Source organism: Zootoca vivipara, chromosome 10 (genome assembly GCF_963506605.1).
Source record: "Zootoca vivipara chromosome 10, rZooViv1.1, whole genome shotgun sequence".
Classification (NCBI taxonomy): Eukaryota; Metazoa; Chordata; class Lepidosauria; order Squamata; family Lacertidae; genus Zootoca; species Zootoca vivipara.
Genome location: NC_083285.1, coordinates 3,944,653 through 3,965,412, shown reverse-complemented (window position 1 = coordinate 3,965,412; position 20,760 = coordinate 3,944,653). Strand labels below are relative to the sequence as shown.

General features: G+C 41.9%; 1 protein-coding gene across 4 annotated transcripts in view; it reads right to left on the bottom strand.

Moving 5' to 3' along the window:
• Positions 1-20,760, bottom strand: part of HGF (hepatocyte growth factor) — a 58,874-nt gene that overhangs the window by 16,129 nt on the left and 21,985 nt on the right. For all 4 annotated transcript variants that reach the window (XM_035128213.2, XM_035128210.2, XM_035128211.2 and 1 more), the window contains exons 7-11: positions 15,674-15,792; positions 10,082-10,256; positions 4,720-4,847; positions 2,227-2,329; positions 463-602 (exon numbers count right to left, since the gene is read on the bottom strand). In XM_035128213.2, the coding sequence (XP_034984104.1) occupies positions 463-602; positions 2,227-2,329; positions 4,720-4,847; positions 10,082-10,256; positions 15,674-15,792 (665 nt within the window). The remainder of the gene's footprint in view (positions 1-462; positions 603-2,226; positions 2,330-4,719; positions 4,848-10,081; positions 10,257-15,673; positions 15,793-20,760) is intronic.

Sequence of the window (20,760 nt, the reverse complement as noted above, 5' to 3'; positions counted from 1 at the left end):
GTTTATAGGCAGTTAATTTTAGTGGCTTTTCAGGGTTGATTTGGAGAAAGAGCCTCAATCTAGTTACCATTCCCCCAAAAACACACACACACACACACCCCAGAATGATGCTATATCCAAGGGGGAAATAATGGCTTCCATAATTTGTAGAATGTCGCTTGACAATATTCTTGGAAACTTTTCTGTTGGCTTCAGTTTATGCACACATTTTTAGCCAAACAAGGGCTTGCTTTCATTCCATTTTGCCAATTTTAAAGCTTATCTAGATAAATTAGTACTAGCTCCAGGTTGGTCAACTTTTCCCACCCCATTCTCAACATTATCAGATTCTGTAGCCTTTTTTAAAAAAATTACCAGCTAGAGTACAGAACTATATATGCTCCCTACAGACTTTTCCCCACTTCCAGCAATTTTGTAGCACTTCCAGCAATTTTGTAGCTATCATTTATACTGAGCACTTACATCTAGATATAGGGCAGTAGTCCCAGGGGATCTGAGGATCACTTGTATAGCACCAAGGACCATGAACATCATCATCTGGATTACGACAATAATTTTTCTTCAACTTGCTAATATCTGGTTCTTTATATATTGGTAGATGCCTATAAAGAAAATATATGCCAGTAATGTACTTTAATAAGCTTGTATGAACACAAATCAATTTTCTGACTATTAATGGACATTTTTGCCAAGCAATTTGTGCTCTGACGGCATTCACATTTCAGGCTTATGGGGTTTAGAAATAGAGCAGTAGAACCTCGGGTTGCGGACGTAATCCGTGACGGAGGCACGTCCACAACCCGCAGCGTTCGTATCCTGCAGCGCCACTCCTGCACACGCACAAAGTGCGATTTGGCGCTTCTGCACATGCGCAAGTGGCGAAACCCGGAAGTAACCCTTTCCAGTACTTCCGGGTTTCCCGCGGTAGGCAACCTGAAAACGCATAACCCGAAGCGTCTGTAACCCGAGGTACCATTGTATAGGAAATTTCCCCTAAGGCATGGTGGAGGAAATTAACCAGAAAGGCTCATTTGATAAGCAGAAGCCTTCATGAGAAAGAGCAGAGCATTGTGGGAAACTGTTGAGTACTAAAACTTGCTTTAGTTCATAGCTCTCTGTTTCCCGTCCATGTGAGGGAATGATAGAACATATAGCTTGCAGGAAACCCTGAAATCCATATAAAGTAGAATAATAGGAAAATCAAGTCTACGTTTCCGAGCACAGTTCAAAGTGTTGGTGCTGACCTTTAAACCCCAAATGGCCTCGGTCCAGTATACCTGAAGGAGCATCTCCACCCCCATCATTCTGCCCGGACACTGAGGTCCAGTACCGAGGGCCTTCTGACGGTTCCCTTGTTGCGAGAAGCCAAGTTGCAGGGAACCAGGCAGAGGGCCTTCTCGGTGGTGGCGCCTGCCCTGTGGAACACCCTCCCATCAGATGTCAAAGAGAAAAACAGCTACCAGATTTTTAGGAGACATCTGAAGGCAGCCCTGTTTAGGGAGGCTTTTAATGTTTAATAGATTATTTTATTTCATTTTTCTGTTGTAAGCCGCCCAGAGTGGCTGTGGAAACCCAGCCAGATGAGCGGGGTATAAATAATAATAATAATATATTATTATTATTATTATTATTATTATTATTATTAATATCTTTTTTTCCTGGACCTTCAAAACAACAATTGAAGATTCTCCTGAACATGTATTACCTTTCCCAACACCACAATTTATTATGAAATTGCAAGCTGTGCACTGAACTTGGAATCTAATTTTATTGCAATTGCCTTTTCAAAATAAATATTGGACCCAAAATGAATGGTCTGTGAATGAATGGTCAAAAGCACCAGAAGAAGACTTCTCACAGTGCAATACCACCACATCAGTAGGTCATATAAAAGCCCTGGAAAATAAGGGTTTGTGATGGACTTCACTAGATTAAGTAGTCACTTTTCTTCTGAAACAATAAGAAAAACCCCTTGAAGAGTGGAAGCAAGAGAGGGAGAGGGAGTCTATATAAAATGGGATGTGTTCATCCCAGCTCTGCTCTGCAAACAGGGGTATAACTGCATCTATAGGCATACCATCTTGAAAAGAAAGGAAAGAATTAAGTTGAAGGCACTGTAAAAAAATGTTTAGTAAAAAACATGGAAGCCACGTGAACAATATGTTGCAACTTTCTCTACTGATTGAAACGGAAAATATTTTTTTTTCCTTTTAATTTTGTACATACCTTTGTAAGTCTTGAATGTTTTTATCCCACATAGAGCAAGTTAAGCCAAAGCGAGTCTGCGCCATATTTCCCATATAATTCGTCCCATTCCCTCGATAGCAATCTACATAAAGAACGATCATTTAAAAGAAGCTACTAAAATACCAGTGTTACCGGTTTTTTCTAAATACCCTGTTAATTAAAGATAATCCAGTTTTTTAAATTCAGCATACTGTTTAGAAGGTAATACATACAAAAGCAGGGCCAGTAAACAAAGTCATAAGAGAAAGCTAATGTACATGAAGGCAAGAGCTCTTTGAATCTTTTAAATAATTATGTTTAAGGATATAAATAAGTAACTCAAAAGTAAATAAGTGACTTGCTTTCAATATCTATTGCAGATGTACTGGGAATTTTTCAGTTCAAATGGTAATTTGTTGACTGTGAACTTGACAAGGTCGCCCAATGCATTAACATATGAAAAAGCTGCCAATGTATCTTTAGTTCTGCAGTTTAAATCCAGATGTTTTCAGGAGGTTATAAAATGGAACTTTAAGCTAGTCAAGGAAAAGGTCCTGGATTCTGGCAAGGATAGATAGATGCTGGAGTTACTCATCCCCATACAAGGCAAAGGACAAGCACACAGCTGATCTCAAGTAAAAATATTCCCATCTTTGAAATGTACATTTTGGTTTATTTTAATTCAGAAAACATTTCACAACTTTGCATATGCTGTGAATAAGTTTCACATATCAGGTCCTCCCTAACAAGAGAGCACGTGTTGCGGTGTGACCTGGTAACCAAACCCTGTGTTGCGGGTGGGAACGTTTGGATGGCCACAACACCTTGATGCTGGGTGCAATTAGACCAATGGGATGCCAGCTAAATTATATCGAGGGACCTCTATATAAACCCATGCACATGTCCCTGAGCTTCCTCTTTTAGGCCAGTGCATCAGAACACCCGCCCACCTCTCCCTATATTTAGGGCTTGCATGCATGACCTTGCTATGCCATCGCGTGTCATCTATCATTGGGACGGGCACGGCAAGAATTTTCCCCACTTGGCTGATTGGCTGGTGCCATTTGGGTTTCGCCTGCTGTGTAGCAAATTGTCACAACTTGTAAGGTTGTGGATAGGCTCTGGTTCAGGTGATAGGGATGGGGGAACGCTCTCACCATCTCAATGTGAAGGGTATTCCATTTAAGAAATCCAGGGACTCAATGGTTTGGTCAACCCTGAGAGGGGTTGTGCCCGTGCCTGAGTCCAGGGGGACATCTGGGTAGTGGACATAGCATGTCCCCAGCTTTCCGACTATCCAGGTGTTCACTATGCTGGTGCTCAGGGTCAGCGCTGCCTGCCAGGGTGCAGGGAGCTAGTCGAACCAGAGCCTATGCAACCACTCACTTGATTGTAATCAATAAAGTTGTGGCCTAAATCCTGCCAAAAACCTAACCAAAATTTTGAGTCTTGTCTGAACTTATTTGGGGGTGGTTAAAGGGTCTACACACACAACTGCAACACTTTTGACACTGTCACTTCAAATAGTCTTGCACTATTCTGCTACATTATGGTGGTGAAGCAGAATCACAGGATGTGTAATTTTAAAAAGAAAAGGGTAGGGTGTGAGGTGCTGATTTTGTAGACTGGGCTTTTCAGACTGACCTTGAAGCCACCTGAGAAAACTGCAGAATGCAGATCACTCGAGAGACTGCTTGTACAATGGAAAAAGGACACACACAAACCTCCCAAGTACAAACCCTCCACGAGCATTTCACTGAAATTTCCTGTCTCTTTCATTATTCTCAAATGTAATTTCTTTCTCATTAATTGATGCAGAATGGTTGAGAAAGTCATGGAAGTCCACTCCCCCCTTTTTGGTGGGTGGCGTTGCGGGACGGCAGACGCTTCACTGGGGCCCCAACAAGGGAATCCTGGCATCAGAGCCCCTTCCTGATTGGTGGTGTGGGCGTAAACCTGAGCCGCCTATCAGGAGTTTTGGTGAATGGGGATGCAGGCCTGGATACGGGTTGGGCCAAGGGCAGATGGGGAAGGCGTCCCTCGGGTCTGCTCCTTGCCCGCACCTGGGGTTCTACCTGCTTTCCCCCCTCAATAGGGTGTGATTTTCAGCACAGCACCAGATTACATTAGAGACACGTGCAAACCAAATATCCTGGTACAGAGACAAAAAAAATTACTCTTGGTTTGTGGTGGCCTCTCTTAAAAAATATTTAATTTGTGCACAGAATGTCAAATCTGCTCCTATGGATAGTATGTCAAATCTGCTACTATTATGGAAGACAGGAGTGCCTGACATGCTCTGGTCCACAGGGGTCACGGAGAGTTGGACACGACTAAACGACAACAACAATGACTATTATGCAGTAAATGACTTAACAAAAAAATTCTCATGATATTCCCAGCAGCATCCAAAACAAGGATTACTATTGAGGAGAATAATATGGCTTCTTCCACAATACTTTAGAATATTCTTATCTTCCTAGCAGATTTTACCTTGCTCACTCGGGGCATCACATTTTGGAATTTGAAAGCAAAACCCAGTGCGAGTTTTTGGGTCGGTAGTAAAACACCACGGTGCCTCGGCTCCATCTGGATTACGGCAGTAGTTTTCTCTTAAGTCCCTATAAAAAAAATAAACATGTTAACATATGTCAGGCCCACTGCTGCTGCTTTGCATTGCTTTTTCTAATGCAACTTAGCAATAATAAAAGCTGTTTGACATCTGTGTGTCACTAAGTTTCTGAAGCAGAAAGATTTGCGCAAAAAAAACAACACAAAGTGCGCACACACTCAAGTAAAATTTGGCAATGGAAAGCAGGAGACAACAGGTACATTTATATTCAATGAATAATGGCTATAGTATTTCACATAAAGTGCAAGGGTATCTATACACTCCATCTTTCGGCCACCGTTGCTCCAAATGTATTTTGCCTGCTACAAACTCATGTGAACTGGGACCAGAGTCATCTGAAACCTATTATAAATTCTGCTTTCAGGCTTATGCCAACAATAACCCCTCCCCTCTCAGAGTGAATGGATCTATTTGGTTATAGGGGTAGGGCCCCTTTAGTTTTATCACTGATTTAATTAGGAATCTGAAACCCAAGAGTATGAGAAATGTGATTAGAAATCCTATACAGGTGTTACCTTTTGAAATGGCGTCTAACCATTAGGGACTCTCCTTAAAACAAAGTATCAGTTTGTATTAAAACTGTCAACCTCTTGAAATGTAAGTGTTACTCTCCATTCTTCTGAAAACACCACTCAAGTTCAATTGAGTCTTCAATTTCATAAGACTTTTCTGGCCATCTGGAATAATGATTGATAACTGTCGGTATAATAAATGTGTGCCCAGTCTTATTAACATGAGGTGTCTTCATCAGGCAGTCTAACAGAAGAAAGAACCATGACTATCTCTGACATAATATTTCATTCATTGCCATTTTTAAGAAATTGTAAGGAAACAGGGAATCTTCAAAAATGCAGAATTTGTGTTGGCTGGGAGATCAGCTGTGAGAGCCACAATGTTCAGGCTGAATGGAATGTATGCTCTGTGTGTTTGACTTTTCCATTGCTTAAACCTCGGGTGGGGAACCTATGGCCCTCCAGATGTTCCTGGACACCAACAAGCCCCAGCCAGCTTGGCCTCTGGTCAGAGAGGTGATGGGAGTTGTAGTTCATCCTCATCTGGATGCCCACAAGATCCCCATTCCTCGTTTACACAGACACACATCTTCAACTGTTCTGTCTTTTTTTGGGGGGGGGGGAAATGTGCATTGAAAAATGTAACATCAACAGGGAAACTAAAACTGACAAAAGAAACATTGTAGAGCTTTCCCAGTACTCCAGTATTCTTTTTTTAAAAAAAACCAAAAATAAAGGGAGTTTCCCTAGGAAATAGGCTGAATGACAAATGTTGACTAATATTTCTAAAGTGCTTAATCAAAATTCCCAAGGGAGTCAACTGAGTGTTTTGTCTGAGACATGTTACAGGACCTGATCGCCCATCATCTCCTTCCTAGTTGGGTTAAAGAGGTTCTCAAGAAAGGATTTGTAGAGGATATTCCATATTAGTGCAGCTTTAAGTGAAATTTATGAAATTTGGCTCACTATTCTGGAAAAAGAGATACATTCAGTTCCGTGCATGCTTTTCTTTAAAGTATGTTACACATATTTGGCTGAACACTTGACATCACATACTCTAGCTCTGACCGGTTGCTTGTAGCAGAACCATTTTCAGGGTGAAAATCCTGAGGACTGCCATAAAACTTTTACATCCTTATTCTATAGTTTTAAGGCTTTAATTCTGTGATCTGAACGTAGATGTCTAATTCTCAACTCTAACATCCAAGCACTACCATCCCAAAGCCTGGCTTTTCAGAAGTCCCGTTGCTTTCATTTGGACTTGCTTCCAATTAAGTATCCGTAATAATGCAGCCAAAGGCATGTACTTCACCCTTCTCAAAGTTAAATGGGATTAAATTCCAGAGGTTCACAGAGCAAATGGACCCAACTGCAATATTTCTAATGTCCACAGCAATTGTGACAGCTGCTCTATTAATCACCTGGTTGATCTACATTTATTTTGATCTGTAAAGTCTTCAATGATCTGTCCAGGAAACAGCACCAAGGCAACAATAATTACCGAGGGATCCTGTTGCATTTAGGGGAAGGACCACAAGTCAGTGGTGCAGCAGGTGTGTTGTAAGCAAAAGGTGCAAGTTTCAATCTTGGGAGAGGCCATTGCCATTGCCAGCCAGCAGAGACAATACTGAGCTAGCTGGAGCTTCCTATTCAAGTTCCTGTGTGTTTAAAAGCATCCCCATATTCCTCTTTTTCACCAATGAATAGATCAGATTTCTAGCCATGGTTTACTGAGACTGTGACTGCAAAACTTTTGCCTTATGCCTGCCATCATGACATAAAGGTAAAGGTAAAGGGGCCCCTGACCATCAGGTCCAGTCGTGTCCGACTCTGGGGTTGCGGCGCTCATCTCGCTCTATAGGCCAAGGGAGCCGGCGTTTGTCCTCAGACAGCTTCCGGGTCATGTGGCCAGCATGACAAAGCTGCTTCTGGCGAACCAGAGCAGCGCACGGAAACGCCATTTACCTTCCCGCTGTAGTGGCATCTCAGCCTAGTACCAAAGCAGCATGGAATGAAAATGACAGAGCCACAATGACTTGCTTCCAGTCAAACAGCACCAGTTGCATCACAGCTGATACTCTAAGTTGCAACTGAGTACTGTACAGGCAGCATCCCCCACACCCAACCATCACTGTTGATGAATGACATGGGACTTTTATTTGCAACAATGCTTCCAAGTAGATGAAATTTCTAGTAAAAAAAGGAAGGAAAGAATAAAAGACCATTGGTCACAGTGTGGGATCTGTCTGGGACAAATCCATTTCAACTGATTCCAGCTAGAAAAGCTGCAAAATTACTTCAAACTGTTTTTCTATCCCAGGGCACAGCTAGATGGTGGCACCTATCAAATTCTGATGAATATTATCTTCCGAAAGATATTGAAATATGTCCCTTACAACAGCTCCCATTCATGTAACATTAACCAACAATCCTGGATTATCAGAACACCATTAGCCTAATAAGGATGGTTCTCAAACATCTATATATGCTTCATTGCACTAGTGCTCAGGTGCCAAAATATCTTGGGCTGGCCCTACTTGAAGTAATTTCTTGTTTAAGCAGCTCTTTTTACATAGTACCGGTAATAGGGACCCAGGTGGCTCTGTGGGTTAAACCACAGAGTCTAGGGCTTGCTGATCAGAAGGTCAGCGGTTCGAATCCCTGTGGCGGGGTGAGCTCCTGTTGCTCGGTCCCAGCTCCTGCCAACCTAGCAGTTCGAAAGCACATCAAAATGCAAGTAGATAAATAGGAACCGCTATAGCGGGAAGGTAAACGGCGTTTCCATGTGCTGCTCTGGTTTGCCAGAAGCGGCTTTGTCATGCTGGCCACATGACCTGGAAACTATACGCCGGCTCCCTCGGCCAATAATGCGAGATGAGCGCGCAACCCCAGAGTCGGTTACGACTGGACCTAATGGTCAGGGGTCCCTTTACCTTTACCTTTTACATAGTGACTCTGAATGTTTGGGGAACTGTGACCAAGAGCACTCAGCAAAAAGTTGCAGTAATTTGCTTACCCTTGCTGCTGTTTCTTTCCCAGGATGCATTCAGAATGAAGCATCCCTCCTTTGTGCCACCTGCACACTTCTGAGACATTTGCTGACCCTGTGATGTGAATGGCATGGTCTAAGTGCTGTGCAACACCCACATGGTTTCTCCCTTGGAACACCATGTTCGCTCACCATTCAGAAACCTGCTTTTGCAGGCTCAGCTTCCATTTTCCAGATGAGAAAGAACTTATTGGCACCAGCTCCCCTGCCCACCAGGGAAGGAGGAGTGAGGAAAGAGCTCCACCAGGAACAAGCAGTGGGTGGAGAAAGATCTGCTGCCCCACTGGATCCTGCCATCTGAGGTGGTTGCCTCACCTGGCCTCATTTGTGGGCCATCATCTTTCCATCCTAGAAAGGGCTCCCGAACCCTTTCCCTCATATTCCCCAACAGTCTGGAACCACCACGGAGTCGGCCTTCCAATTCTAACAGAAAGGCACTCTTGGGAGCAAAACCAAGCACTGGGCACCTTTGTCTGCACTTGCGTGCATTCATTACCCAATCCTTTTGTTGCCGCTGCAAAAGCTGGTCCTTGAAGGAGGGGGCTAAGGGGGAAGAAACTACAGTATATGTTATCCTGCATATTTTCAGACATTAAAGTCTACACTAGCATGAATAGAAAATAGAGCATTTCCAGATGGAGAGATCTGAATTTTTAGTAAAAGTAGAGCACTGAAGAACAAACACCCATTCACCCTGCATTGAAAAACAAGCAAAACCATAGCATATTATCAAGTCAGGATAACTTACCCTCCAACAAGGTTCTTGTCGTCAAGCTGCTACTGTGGTGAAGGTTTCTGAAATGGACAGGTGACTGAAGCCTTTCATAGGACACAGCCAGCCAATTTAAGAGCTGAAGAATGAGCAGCTACAAGGGATCATGGTTCCACACAACCAGAGCTTCTATAAGCAGCAGGAATCCTAATTAGGAGGGGAAGAATTGATGCTGGGGCTTGCATCATTTCAACTAGTTCACCTGTAGATGTATTAGATTCCATAGAAGGGAGAAGGGAACTTTCAGACCACAAGGAAATGGGGGAGGGGGTGTTGTGGGGGGAGCAGTGGCTTCTTAAAAATATCAGAGAGTTGAGAGGGAGGGAAGTTTTAGTGTTCAAGGTAAGATAAAGCCATGTTGCAGGAAAAAAACCCTGAGTGACAGTTTAACACCTCTCCCAACTTGTCCCAAAACCTGTGACCAATTCACTTTTTTACCACCTTTCTTACTGGAAATGTCGGTGTGCCTCCACCACACCAGTATACATAGTCCATGTGCACATACATAAAACCACCGCACTACAGTTTGCCAGGTACACAGTGAGAAGCTGGTACTAGACACCATCAGGCACTATGAATACACCACAAGTTATGCGCCAGTTTTGCAGGCCAGGAAAAAAAGCACAGAAGATTCCCACATGGATCGACGAAATGAGTTCACCAAACATGGAGCAGTTATATAAATCAGATTCAGGTGAGTTGTCCCAAAATCAACACTTCAGAAACATAGCTACGATTCCTAGACAGTGTTTGACATGACAGTAAAGTATGTTTTATATCACACTCTACAAGTCACCGGAGTATTTATTGGGTTGAAGATTAATAATGATTTTGCAAGTCATAATCACTGCCATTTAAATGGTGTGCCCCCCCCATGAGTCCCTACTCACTTGCATTTATAGTTCTGCGATGTGAAGTTGTGTTGGTGAGGAGTCTGGGAGTCCCAAGGCTGGCATTCAGTGCCACTCCATGTGGCGCTTATAGTTCCACGGTACCCGTCTCCTTGACCTCTGATGCATTCCTTCGTCTCAACTGCTGCTGAAGAGCTGTCCACAACATTCTGAGCTAGAAAGATAGACATGGCTGTTGCTTTCCTTCCTGCAAGTCAACCTGATGCAAGGGGAATGTTCTACAGTTCATTCTTTGATTCCTGCAGACCACTTCAATGACACATTGGGTCCTAGGAAACAAGCAACCCCTTAGGCTGCAATCTTATGCACATTCATGTGGGAGAGCTGGACCATAAAGAAGGCTAATCGCCGAAGGATTGATGCTTTTGAATTGTGATGCTGGAGGAGACTCTTGAGAGTCCCATGGACTGCAAGAAGATCAAACCTATCCATTCTGAAGGAAATCAGCCCTGAGTGCTCACTGGAAGGACAGATCCTGAAGCTGAGGCTCCAGTACTTTGGCCATGAGAAGAGAAGACTCCCTGGAAAAGACCCTGATGTTGGGAAAGATGGAGGGCAGAAGGAGAAGGGGACAACAGAGGACGAGATGGCTGGACAGTGTTCTTGAAGCTACCAACATGAGTCTGACCAAACTGCAGGAGGCAGTGGAAGACAGGAGTGCCTGGCGTGCTCTGGTTCATGGGGTCACAATGAGTCGGACACAGCTAAACATCAAGCCCAACAGAACATTGTGAGACTTACTCTGAATAGGGATGGGAAAATATTGCACATTTCTCATTTTTCAGATCTTAAGTTCAGTTCTCCACCTTTCCTCATCAATTTGTGATTTTTTAAAAAGAAAGTCTCCATGAAAATTCAACAATATTTTAGTACATTTTTCTTCCAATATGAAAAATCAGCAAAGCAATCTCCCCCCAATATAACGCACCTGTGTAGGCTTTTTTCACTAACACATACATTTATATGCACAGTCATTTTTGTATCCATTACTTGGCTGGATAACTACAACTTGGAGAAGTGTGAATTTAGAAGGAGGTTAGTCCACACAGGACTTCACAGAAACTGAATTCCTCAAGCATTCATAATCTTAGCTAATGGCTACTTCCACATTAGGCTAGCACTGAATTCCAAAGAACTGAATACCATCAGTTCAAATGTCAAATTGCTTTGCGTGAGATTTCCTGTGATTCTGTGACTGTTTTAAGATTTTGTTCTGCAGCACAGTAATGGATAATACTTAGCCACTTTGTTTCATTTCCAAGGTTTTTCTTATTAATACAGTGGTACCTTGGTTTACGAACTTAATCCGTTCTGGAAGTCCGTTCTTAAACCAAAGCGTTCTTAAACCAAGGCATGCTTTCCAGTGGCGGAGCTTCATGCTCCGGCACAGGGGGTGGAGAGCAGGTGGGGGCGGGGCTGGTGTGCGTCCTGGGGCGGAGCGCGCCACCCGCAGGTGCGTGGCGCGTGTTCTGGGGGCGTGGCACACTGCCTGCAGGGGCGTGACACACGTTCTGGGGGCGTGGCGCACCACCCGCAGGGGCATGGCATGTGTTCTGGGGCAGGGACAGCCGCGATGGCACCCTACCGAGATCGCGCTGCCGGGGGCAGAACGCTCCCATTGCCCCCCTCTTCCTACGCCCCTGGTGCTTTCCCACAGCAGCGGGGGACTCAATTTACAAATGGGACACACTCAACAGGAAGTGAAACATGTTCTTTTTCCAAGCCAAACTTCACAAACCAAAACACCTACTTCCAGGTTTGCAACTTTATTAATCCAAGTTGTTCATAAACTAAGCTGTTCTTAAACCAAGGTACCACTGTACTTCTCTTTGGACGTAAGCAGGAACACCACTAAACACCAGGTTTCTGCCTGCTAGATTGCAGTTTCCCAGAATGCAATTCACAGTGCTTTTCTCTCCCTGTTCCTGTTCAACTGCATGCTTCCCAAAGAGCAGAATACTAGGAATCCTTGTAAAGGCTCTATGTTTATGCACCCTGGCCTGAATTACCCATAGCTCAAACTTTATAAAGTCAATAAGATTTTGTGGGTTCACATCTGCTTGCACAACTAGGGCCTACTGTCTAACCTGGAATATAGATTACTTTTTAAAAGTAAAGTCTGCTGCTAAATACAAAGGTAATTCTTCAAGAGGCATCTTTTGTTGTTGTAACCCCAGTCATATAAACATGTACAAGACGAAATCTATTATAAACTCATCTAACTACTTAAATCCCTGGTTCCACTTCAATCAAAAGAGTATTTGGGCATGGAAAATTAAACACACAAATCAGTGTTTTGGCATCCTAGATTTGTTCTATGTAGATCACACACAATTATGGATTAATGCAAAAGTACCTGGTTTTTAAAATGAATACATTCCTACATTTAATATTCTAATGGCTTTATTGAGCTAATATTTGTGCACTTTAAAGAGTGGCTGTGCTTCTGTAAATCTGATATCAAATTCTCCCTAGAGGAATATGTTTGGAAAGCCCACAAGTTTCTCTGTCTCAAGACCTTTTGCAGATGTCTCTGCAAGCTGCACTCAGTCTGGCGTGGACTGTTTTGAACAGAATTCTGGAAAATGGTAGCTGCTCAAATGAGTCACTCAGGCAGGCAGGCACAAGGCTTCTTTTTACTACTTAAAAATTTGTGATAATTGGAAATGTTTATGGAACTGAGGCTGCATCAGGAACATAATTAGAGATATAAGGGATTGAATTTGCGACCTTATTCATGCAAAGTAAAACATGGGAAGTGAGTGCAAAGCATTTGCTGTACGCTGTACCACTAAGCTAAGCTCTCTGTTATCTATCATTCTTTATTCCCGACTCCTCTAGAATACTAACGGTCATCACTGAGAATTTGCAAACGCAAATTTGCCTTTAACACAAGTGTATGACAATCTGTGATGTTTTTGCAGCAAAGTGATTAGTTACATCATATATTGTGTACTTTTGTAGGAATGTTAGGAAGGAGCTATAACATAGAATGAATACATCAGAAAAACCAAACGTTACTGCAGAGAAAAATATCAAACTACTCCTTAAGGAAACTGCAATAATGCAATTCAAAGAAATTCAAACTCCTACTGGGGCATCAATATTTTTTGTGTGCAACAGTTGTACATTTCCATTGCATTCTTTTTTATAATCACAATGGTTCAGAGTCATTTCCTGACAAAGTGGTTCAGAGTCATTTCCTGAAGTGAGCCACTGGTAAAAAAATGCCCTGTTACCTACAGCTTGTGAATTGCAAATTCATGCAGGAACAGAAAAGACAGAATAATTCCCCTTAAGATTCTTAGGATTCCACAAGCAAATCAATATATTTTAAAATGGCAAAGATCTTCTACTAGTTGTACATGATTCCTCTCTTGCATTTCCAGTGCATTTTTTTTCTCAGGGTACGCATACCCCTAAAGATTTTGTGAATCTAAGTTTGGCCTCATTGAGGGGCAGTATTTCAATATGAGTAAGAAAATGAGAGGACCCCTAAACATTTTTTCTCAAGTAGCTCCCCATCTATGGAATGTTCTCATCTCCTGGGGGAAGCCCACCTGGTGTCAACTTTGTTAAAGTTCCAACACCAAAAAACACCTTTGTTAAAAAACCAGAGGCCTTCTTACTTGGGATAACGGGAGATGAAATACCTAGGAAGGATGTTACTTTTTTTTGTATGCCACAACAGCTGCAAGAATTCTACTTGCAAAGAATTGGAAGAATGAAGAATTGCCAACAGTGGATGAATGGCAGAAGAAGTTGATAGAATTTATGGAACTGTCTGAGCTGACTGGGAGGCTCCGGGATCGGAGTGAAGTAGCAGTGGAAGAAGAATGGAAGAAATTTAAAATTTATTTAAAGAATAAACGTATAATAGATTAGAATTAGTGGAAGTGAGGGAGATGAAATAGAGGTTGTAGATAATACAATGGTTTGAAATAAGTATTGATATAAGTTAAGGACAATTTAATTAAGAAGTAAGATCTAGATAGAATATAAAAGGATAAGATATAAAAGATTAAAGAATTAAGGTATAGTTAAAGTAATAATGAGAACTTATATAAGATTTAGAGTTTACTATGGAGGATATGTAAAGAATCACAGAAGGAGGTGGAATGAGGAAGTCAATAGACTGGAAATAAGGGTTATAGTTATTTTTGTTTTTGCATTTTTGTATTTTTTCTTTCTCTGTATTCTTTTTGTATTCTTGTTTTTTATTTTTAATGTTTTGTAATTTTCTTAATGTGTTTTGTATTTTTGTATGTTTTGCTGTTTGAGAAAATCTTTAATAAATACATTAAAAAAAATAAAAATAAAGTTCCAACACCAAGAAGACATTTTTGTTTCCCCAGGCATTCAGGCAGCACCAGTGATTGGATGTTTTTATCCTCACTGTGTTTATCTGTTTTTATTACTGTATTTTTACTCTCATTTTAAATCACTCTGGAACTTTTTGTTGTGGGCAGCAATATATAAATTTAATAAACCTAAACCTGTCATTCAAATTATTTATTTATAATACTAGAAAATTGGTTTTCTTATATGAGATTCATGAGCATACAGATTACCACTCCAAGGAAAGGTAAAACGTTCTTTAGCATTTTCAGGCTCGCAGAAGAGAGAAGTGGCCTCAAAATGTTTGGAACGTGCCAAGTCTACGCAAGAGCGGGTCTTTGATCAGTTTAGTTTGGACGTCAAACATTCAGGTAGCATGAAGTCCAGATGGAAATAAATGCACCAGATGTTTGTATTCTCAGGAGAGATTTTTCCAGCACTGTTTAGTATGCTAATTGCTAACATAAAAGTAAAAACTGCTAGGCTGTCGCTTCTGAGATATTTGTTACCTTAAATAGCAAGGTCTCCTACATATTGCATGGCTTAAGTGGATTGCAGGGAAAGATAAAGTATTTGCTAGATGCATGCAGAAGCGGATCTCTTATCTTTTCCCGCACCAATAAGAACTCTGACCTCAGGAGACCTGCAACAGCATTGATCTAATATAGTTGTTTTTAAATTGGGTTTTCAAGAACTCTGGGGCAACACAGGTGCTTCAGAGTGTGCTTAGATGGAAGATAGATATTGTCTACCACTACAACCTTTGATACAATCATTCAGAGGATGTGTGGACATTTTCTAGGTCCCATCTGTACATGGCACCTTTGCTTGTGCCCAGGCAAACTCTGTTTCATAAATTCTGAACTGTTACCCTTAAAATCTGCTTTCAATACTAATTATGATTAGGGCTGCAGCTTTCCAGGGAAATTTATGCATGTGGAGAGGGATTGATGGAGCCTGTGTGATCTGAGGGCAAGGCCAGAAATGTAGCACCCACACCCCAGAAATTGCACGAGGATTCTTTTACACATGAAATGCACAAAGAGGGCTGGGGAGAGCATATTAGGTAAGAGAACAGAGGAACAACCAATCAATGCAGGCGATCGATCCTTGTTATAAGCCACAGGACTGAAACCTACAGAAAATATAACAGGGTTGCCACGCAATGAAGAGACAATCTCAGATAGATTAAGGAAAGAGGAAAGTCACAATAAACATTTGCATTAAACTCACCACACGTTTTAATTGTGCAAAACTCCCAGGGGGTGTTTGGGTCAAGAGTGTAGCACCACGGCCTCGGCTTATTATCTGGATTGCGGCAGTAATTATCATCAAGGCCTTTGTCAGGGTATCTGCAAAGCACAACGACAAGCATGTCAACCAAGTCAGCCTGGCAACGCTACACAGACACGCAAGACGCAGCCCAAAGGACCTCCTGTCCCGATAGGGGTCTGAGGCAGTTAGGGCAAACAGGAATCCTAACATGTGGGGTGCCAAATACCTACAGATGTGGGAGGAGGAGTTGCCATCAAAAAGCAGCCAGCAGCTGTAATACCTGAAGGAGAACAGTTTTGATATGCTGCAGGGCATCAAACAAGGTCACTCTGCTAATTGGGCAACCTCCCATTAGTGTCTGGCTTGACACAATACCTTTACTCCGCTATCTTAAAATGGTCCAATTAAATGTGGACAATATAAACACTTCCTGGCATGCCAGACTCATTAAGGAAATGGGTTCAACAGCCCTGGGTTCAAACTGGAAGCTATTTTCAATAAACTTTGTGCTAATGATAGCTCTATTTTTAGAAGTCGGCCTATTTTGAGGCCATGCCCTCATTTCCAGCACTGCAAGGGGGGCGGGGACACAATTTTCCTCTGCCCTCCTTTATCTTGTCAACATTTTTTCCTCATTTTAATTATTTCCATACCCTTTGTCCTGGAATTACTGGAAGAAGTGAAGGGGGGAATTGAGACAACTGTCAGTTTCTTGAATGAATAGCTTATTCTTTTAGAAACAATTGTTTATGTTATATTTATTATACATGGTATGTATAATAAAGTAAAAACCTTTCAATATGTTTCTGAAAATAAAGTTCTTTTGAATATTAAAAGTCTGGACACTGTATAGTCTTTACAAAAAAGCTACCTTGAAGAGTTATTTAGCTTCCCACCGTAGCTGTAAGCTACTCTGCTGCTTTGCATATCATCAAAATTTATTTTGAGGCTTACTTGATACTTGGTCTCAGCCTCTGAGTAAATCTAGACAAAGTCTAGCTGTAACAGAGTAGCAGCTTTTTAAAAGGTAGTAAAATTTCTTCTCTCTTCTCTCTCTCTCTTTCTGTCGCTTTCTCTCTACTATTACGGTTAACGCTCTCCATCAGTGCTTGTTATTTCTGGATTCCAGGCAATTATGATTAACAATAGATAGAAAGGCTCTTCCCAGGCATTTCTCAGCTTTAATGGGTCATTAATTTCATGCTTCCCCTCTTACTTTACAACTTAACCTGCTATTTAGGTGGCCACTGTAATAAGTTAGTAATGCAAGTATAATTGACACTTCCATTTAGTGACTGAAATTTAAAACGTATGCTGTTAATCAAGGCCAAGCTGCATATCCCAAGCTCTGGACCTCCAGGGGAAACATTTAAAGGCAATTGCTCTATCATCTAGGTGGATTATTTTATTAGACTACACAGCATGTGCTTTTGTTTACATCCCATGGAGTTGCCATTTCAAAGAAGAATTGCAGACCGAACTAAAAACATTGGTCTTGGTCAATCAAAGAACACCATGTACTGATGAAACCTCTACCACTATGACACCAAATATCTGCGGAAATGAATCTAGGTTGTATCCAACTAAGACATACTCAGAGCTGAAATAAGTAGGTTATATTCTAAGTACTGTAAGACGTGGGTGGTGCTGTGGTCTAAACCACAGAGCCTAGGCCTTGCCTATCAGAAGGTCGGCGGTTCGAATCCCCGCAATGGGGTGAGTTCCTGTTGTTTGGTCCCAGCTCCTGCCCACCTAGCAGTTCGAAAGCATGTCAAAGTGCAAGTAGATAAATAGGTACTGCTGTGGCGGGAAGGTAAACAGCGTTTCCGTGTGCTGCTCTGGTTCACCAGAAGCGGCTTAGTCATGCTGGCTACATGACCCGGAAGCTGTCTGGGGACAAACGCTGGCTCCCTTGGCCTATAGAGCGAGATGAGTGCGCAACCCTAGAGTCGTCCGCGACTGGACCCAACGGTCAGGGGTACCTTTACCTTTTTATTCTAAGTACTGACAATGCCATAGCAAGAGTTAAGACTGGGCATTTTTTGGGTGGGCTGGGGGTCAAAAGTCAAAGAAACCCCAGAGATTTTAAATAGGCAGCTGCAATCTCCCAGTTTCATATACTCAAGTCCCTGTTGGCTTTTGTTTTTGTTGTTTTAATGAGCACTTATGCAAAGGTTTTTCAGGAGGACAACAGAATCTTATGCAACTCATTACTTTGTAGAGTTTTGATTTTTTAAAAAACTGGGGTCCCTAATTTCATCATATTGGCATTTTGCTATTTATAGCAACTCTATAGGATCCTGTGCTGTATTGTCAATTGTTTACAATTAAGTTGCAGTGGCCTAGAGCTACAAAACAATGACATGTGGTTGATCTGCTGCTATACTGTGTCTTCCCACAACACACACTCAAGGGGATGGTTTGGGGTTCCCCAGTACTGTTAAAAAGCAATGGCACAATTACTTCTAAGCCTGATTTCTTCAGACCCGTTGGCTGTTAGCACAGCCTTTCTAGTCAGCAGGGAGCAGGGAGAACTATGCTAAATTCTACTCTTTAAATTTATCAGTTGCAGAATGAAGGTAGAGAAATGTAGGGAGCCTGTGGTTTATTGCTTTAGAAAACTCTTGAACTCCCATCACCACTATCAAGACCCAATTCTTTTCAGCTCCTCTGCTGTTGATTCACCACCCAGTTTCAGCTCCCTTTTGCTGGTACTGTACAGAAATTTGTATCAATACAAGCAGCAGTGTGCTGTCTGAATGCATTGCCAATGTCCTGACACAGCGCCCCAGAGAGTCCTCAGGTCTGACTGGGTGTTACATACAGTGGTACCTCGGTTTATGAACACAATTGGTTCTGGAAGTCTGTTCATAAACCGAAGTGTTCATAAACCGAAGCAAACTTTCCCATTGAAAATAATGGAAAGTGGATTAATCCGTTCTAGAAGATGAAAAAAACCCTAAAGCAGCGATTTAACGGAGCGCTTCCGTGGCTGCAGCCCAGTCGCGGAAGCGCTCCCCAGCCTCTGGGAGGCATCGGAACGAAGTCCCGGCTCCGATGCCATCGCCGAGGCCGGGGAGCACTCCCGTGGCTGCAACCCAGTCGCGGAAGCGCTCCCCGGCGCTTCAAATGTATGGTGTAGATGTGACCCCAACATTCAAAGGTAAAAAATTAAGTTAACTTATGCAATTCATATCAATGCAAATGTATTTTCTACCAGACATGTCCAAAGTCCATTGGGGGGGGGCCCTAATCCGGCCCGCCAGTCGATTTAATCTGGCCCCCGTGGCAGTATATGTCCTGGAGTAAAATCCTTTTAAAAAGCGCTCAACTTCAATCTTAAAAAAAAGTTCAACAACTTTTGTCGGCCCTCATGCATGTTCACTTCATCAAATCTGGCCCTCTTTGAAAAAAGTTTGGGCATCCCAGATACACCATAGGACAGGCATCCCCAAACTGAGGCCCTCCAGATGTTTTGGCCTACAACTCCCATTATTCCTAGCTAAGAGGACCAGTGGTCAGGGATGATGGGAATTGTAGTCCAAAACATCTGGAGGGCCGAAGTTTGGGGGTGCCTGCCATAGGACATATCTATACTGCAAATTAAAGTTTGATGTATATCAATTTAACTGCCATGGCTTTAACAAAATATTATTCACCTATTATTATTATTAGTAGTAGTAGTAGTAGTAGTAGTAGTAGTAGTAGTAGTAGTATATATTTCCATTAGGGATTCTAAATCCCCCCCCCCCCCGCCCACAGATCTACTGTTCCAAGTGTTTACTGAAGAGAAAGAATAACATTTAAACTAGTTTATATCTACAGTGTGGAAACCCCCAGACCATTCTGCATGGCCTAAATTACTCTATCAGCTCCTTTTGAAGGATTCTAAAGTACAGATCAAACTGTATGCTTGGGTAACAGCCTGTAAGAACAAAACCTTTTTTAGTCTGCGGTGTCCTTGCATTGGCCCAGATTCACTTTTTTTTGCGTTAAGTAAATACAGCAACAACTTAAGTAACTTTCCAAAACCAAAACTCACAGCAATGAACATTGCCTTCAGCCAATGTTTTTTTGTCTGTGGGGTGGGGGGGATGGAAGATAAATATTAGATCACTGTCAAATATTAGCAAAACAAAAACAAAACATTTATAGCTTTAATAGGCAAAGAATCAAAAATCTGAGAAGCTTAAAGGTTAAGTATTCTGGTAGAGATTTATGTAGAACAGTAAAGATTAAGCTCATAAATATTTTCAATTATTTAAGTGACTTTGATAACAAGCTATTTAAAGTAGTGGGTTTTTTTTATCTCTGTACCTGCCTGTGCATGGTCTCTCTTCTTTCACTCTCTTGTTCATTAAAACCTAGTTATGCTATTACGATTACCTCGTGCTTTTAATTAGAAGCTTTTATGAGCAAACATAAAAGTGAGTTACTTCTAGTAATCAATTAATATGAAGTTTAACAAATTTCCAGCGCTATGTATGGTTGTAGTCCAAAGTTCATTCAAATTAATGAGGATTGCGCATTCAAATGAATGGAACACCACTGGCATTGGTTTGGGCTGGACACATGAATGCTCATGGATTGGGGGTGGCTTCAACAGTTGCAGGTAGCAACATTCCTACAGACAGTCTACTGTCCCAATGAAAACTATGTCTGCTATCGAGGATTCACATACCCAGATAAAACTTTTTTTCTGGGCCCAAATAAAAGTTTTGGCTTTCCATTCAAAGTGCTAGTTTTGACGTTTAAAGACTTCATAGTTTGGTGGCAGCAGACCTAAAGGATTGCCTAGATTCACATCAAATAAGACCTTCCACAACAATCCTTCTTAGGTGCCCCCATCATCTGGGCCTTTTTAGTGGTGGTACTCCAGTCATGGAATGCTATCCCCAGAGAGACTCACTTTATGCATATATTGTTATCATTCTGATGCCATTCTGAGGGATTCTTATTTTCTCACGCCCTTTCATTTCAGTTCGTTTCATCCTCTGCTGAAGGTTTTCATGCCATCTTTAGATTCTGCTATTTCTCCTTTCTCT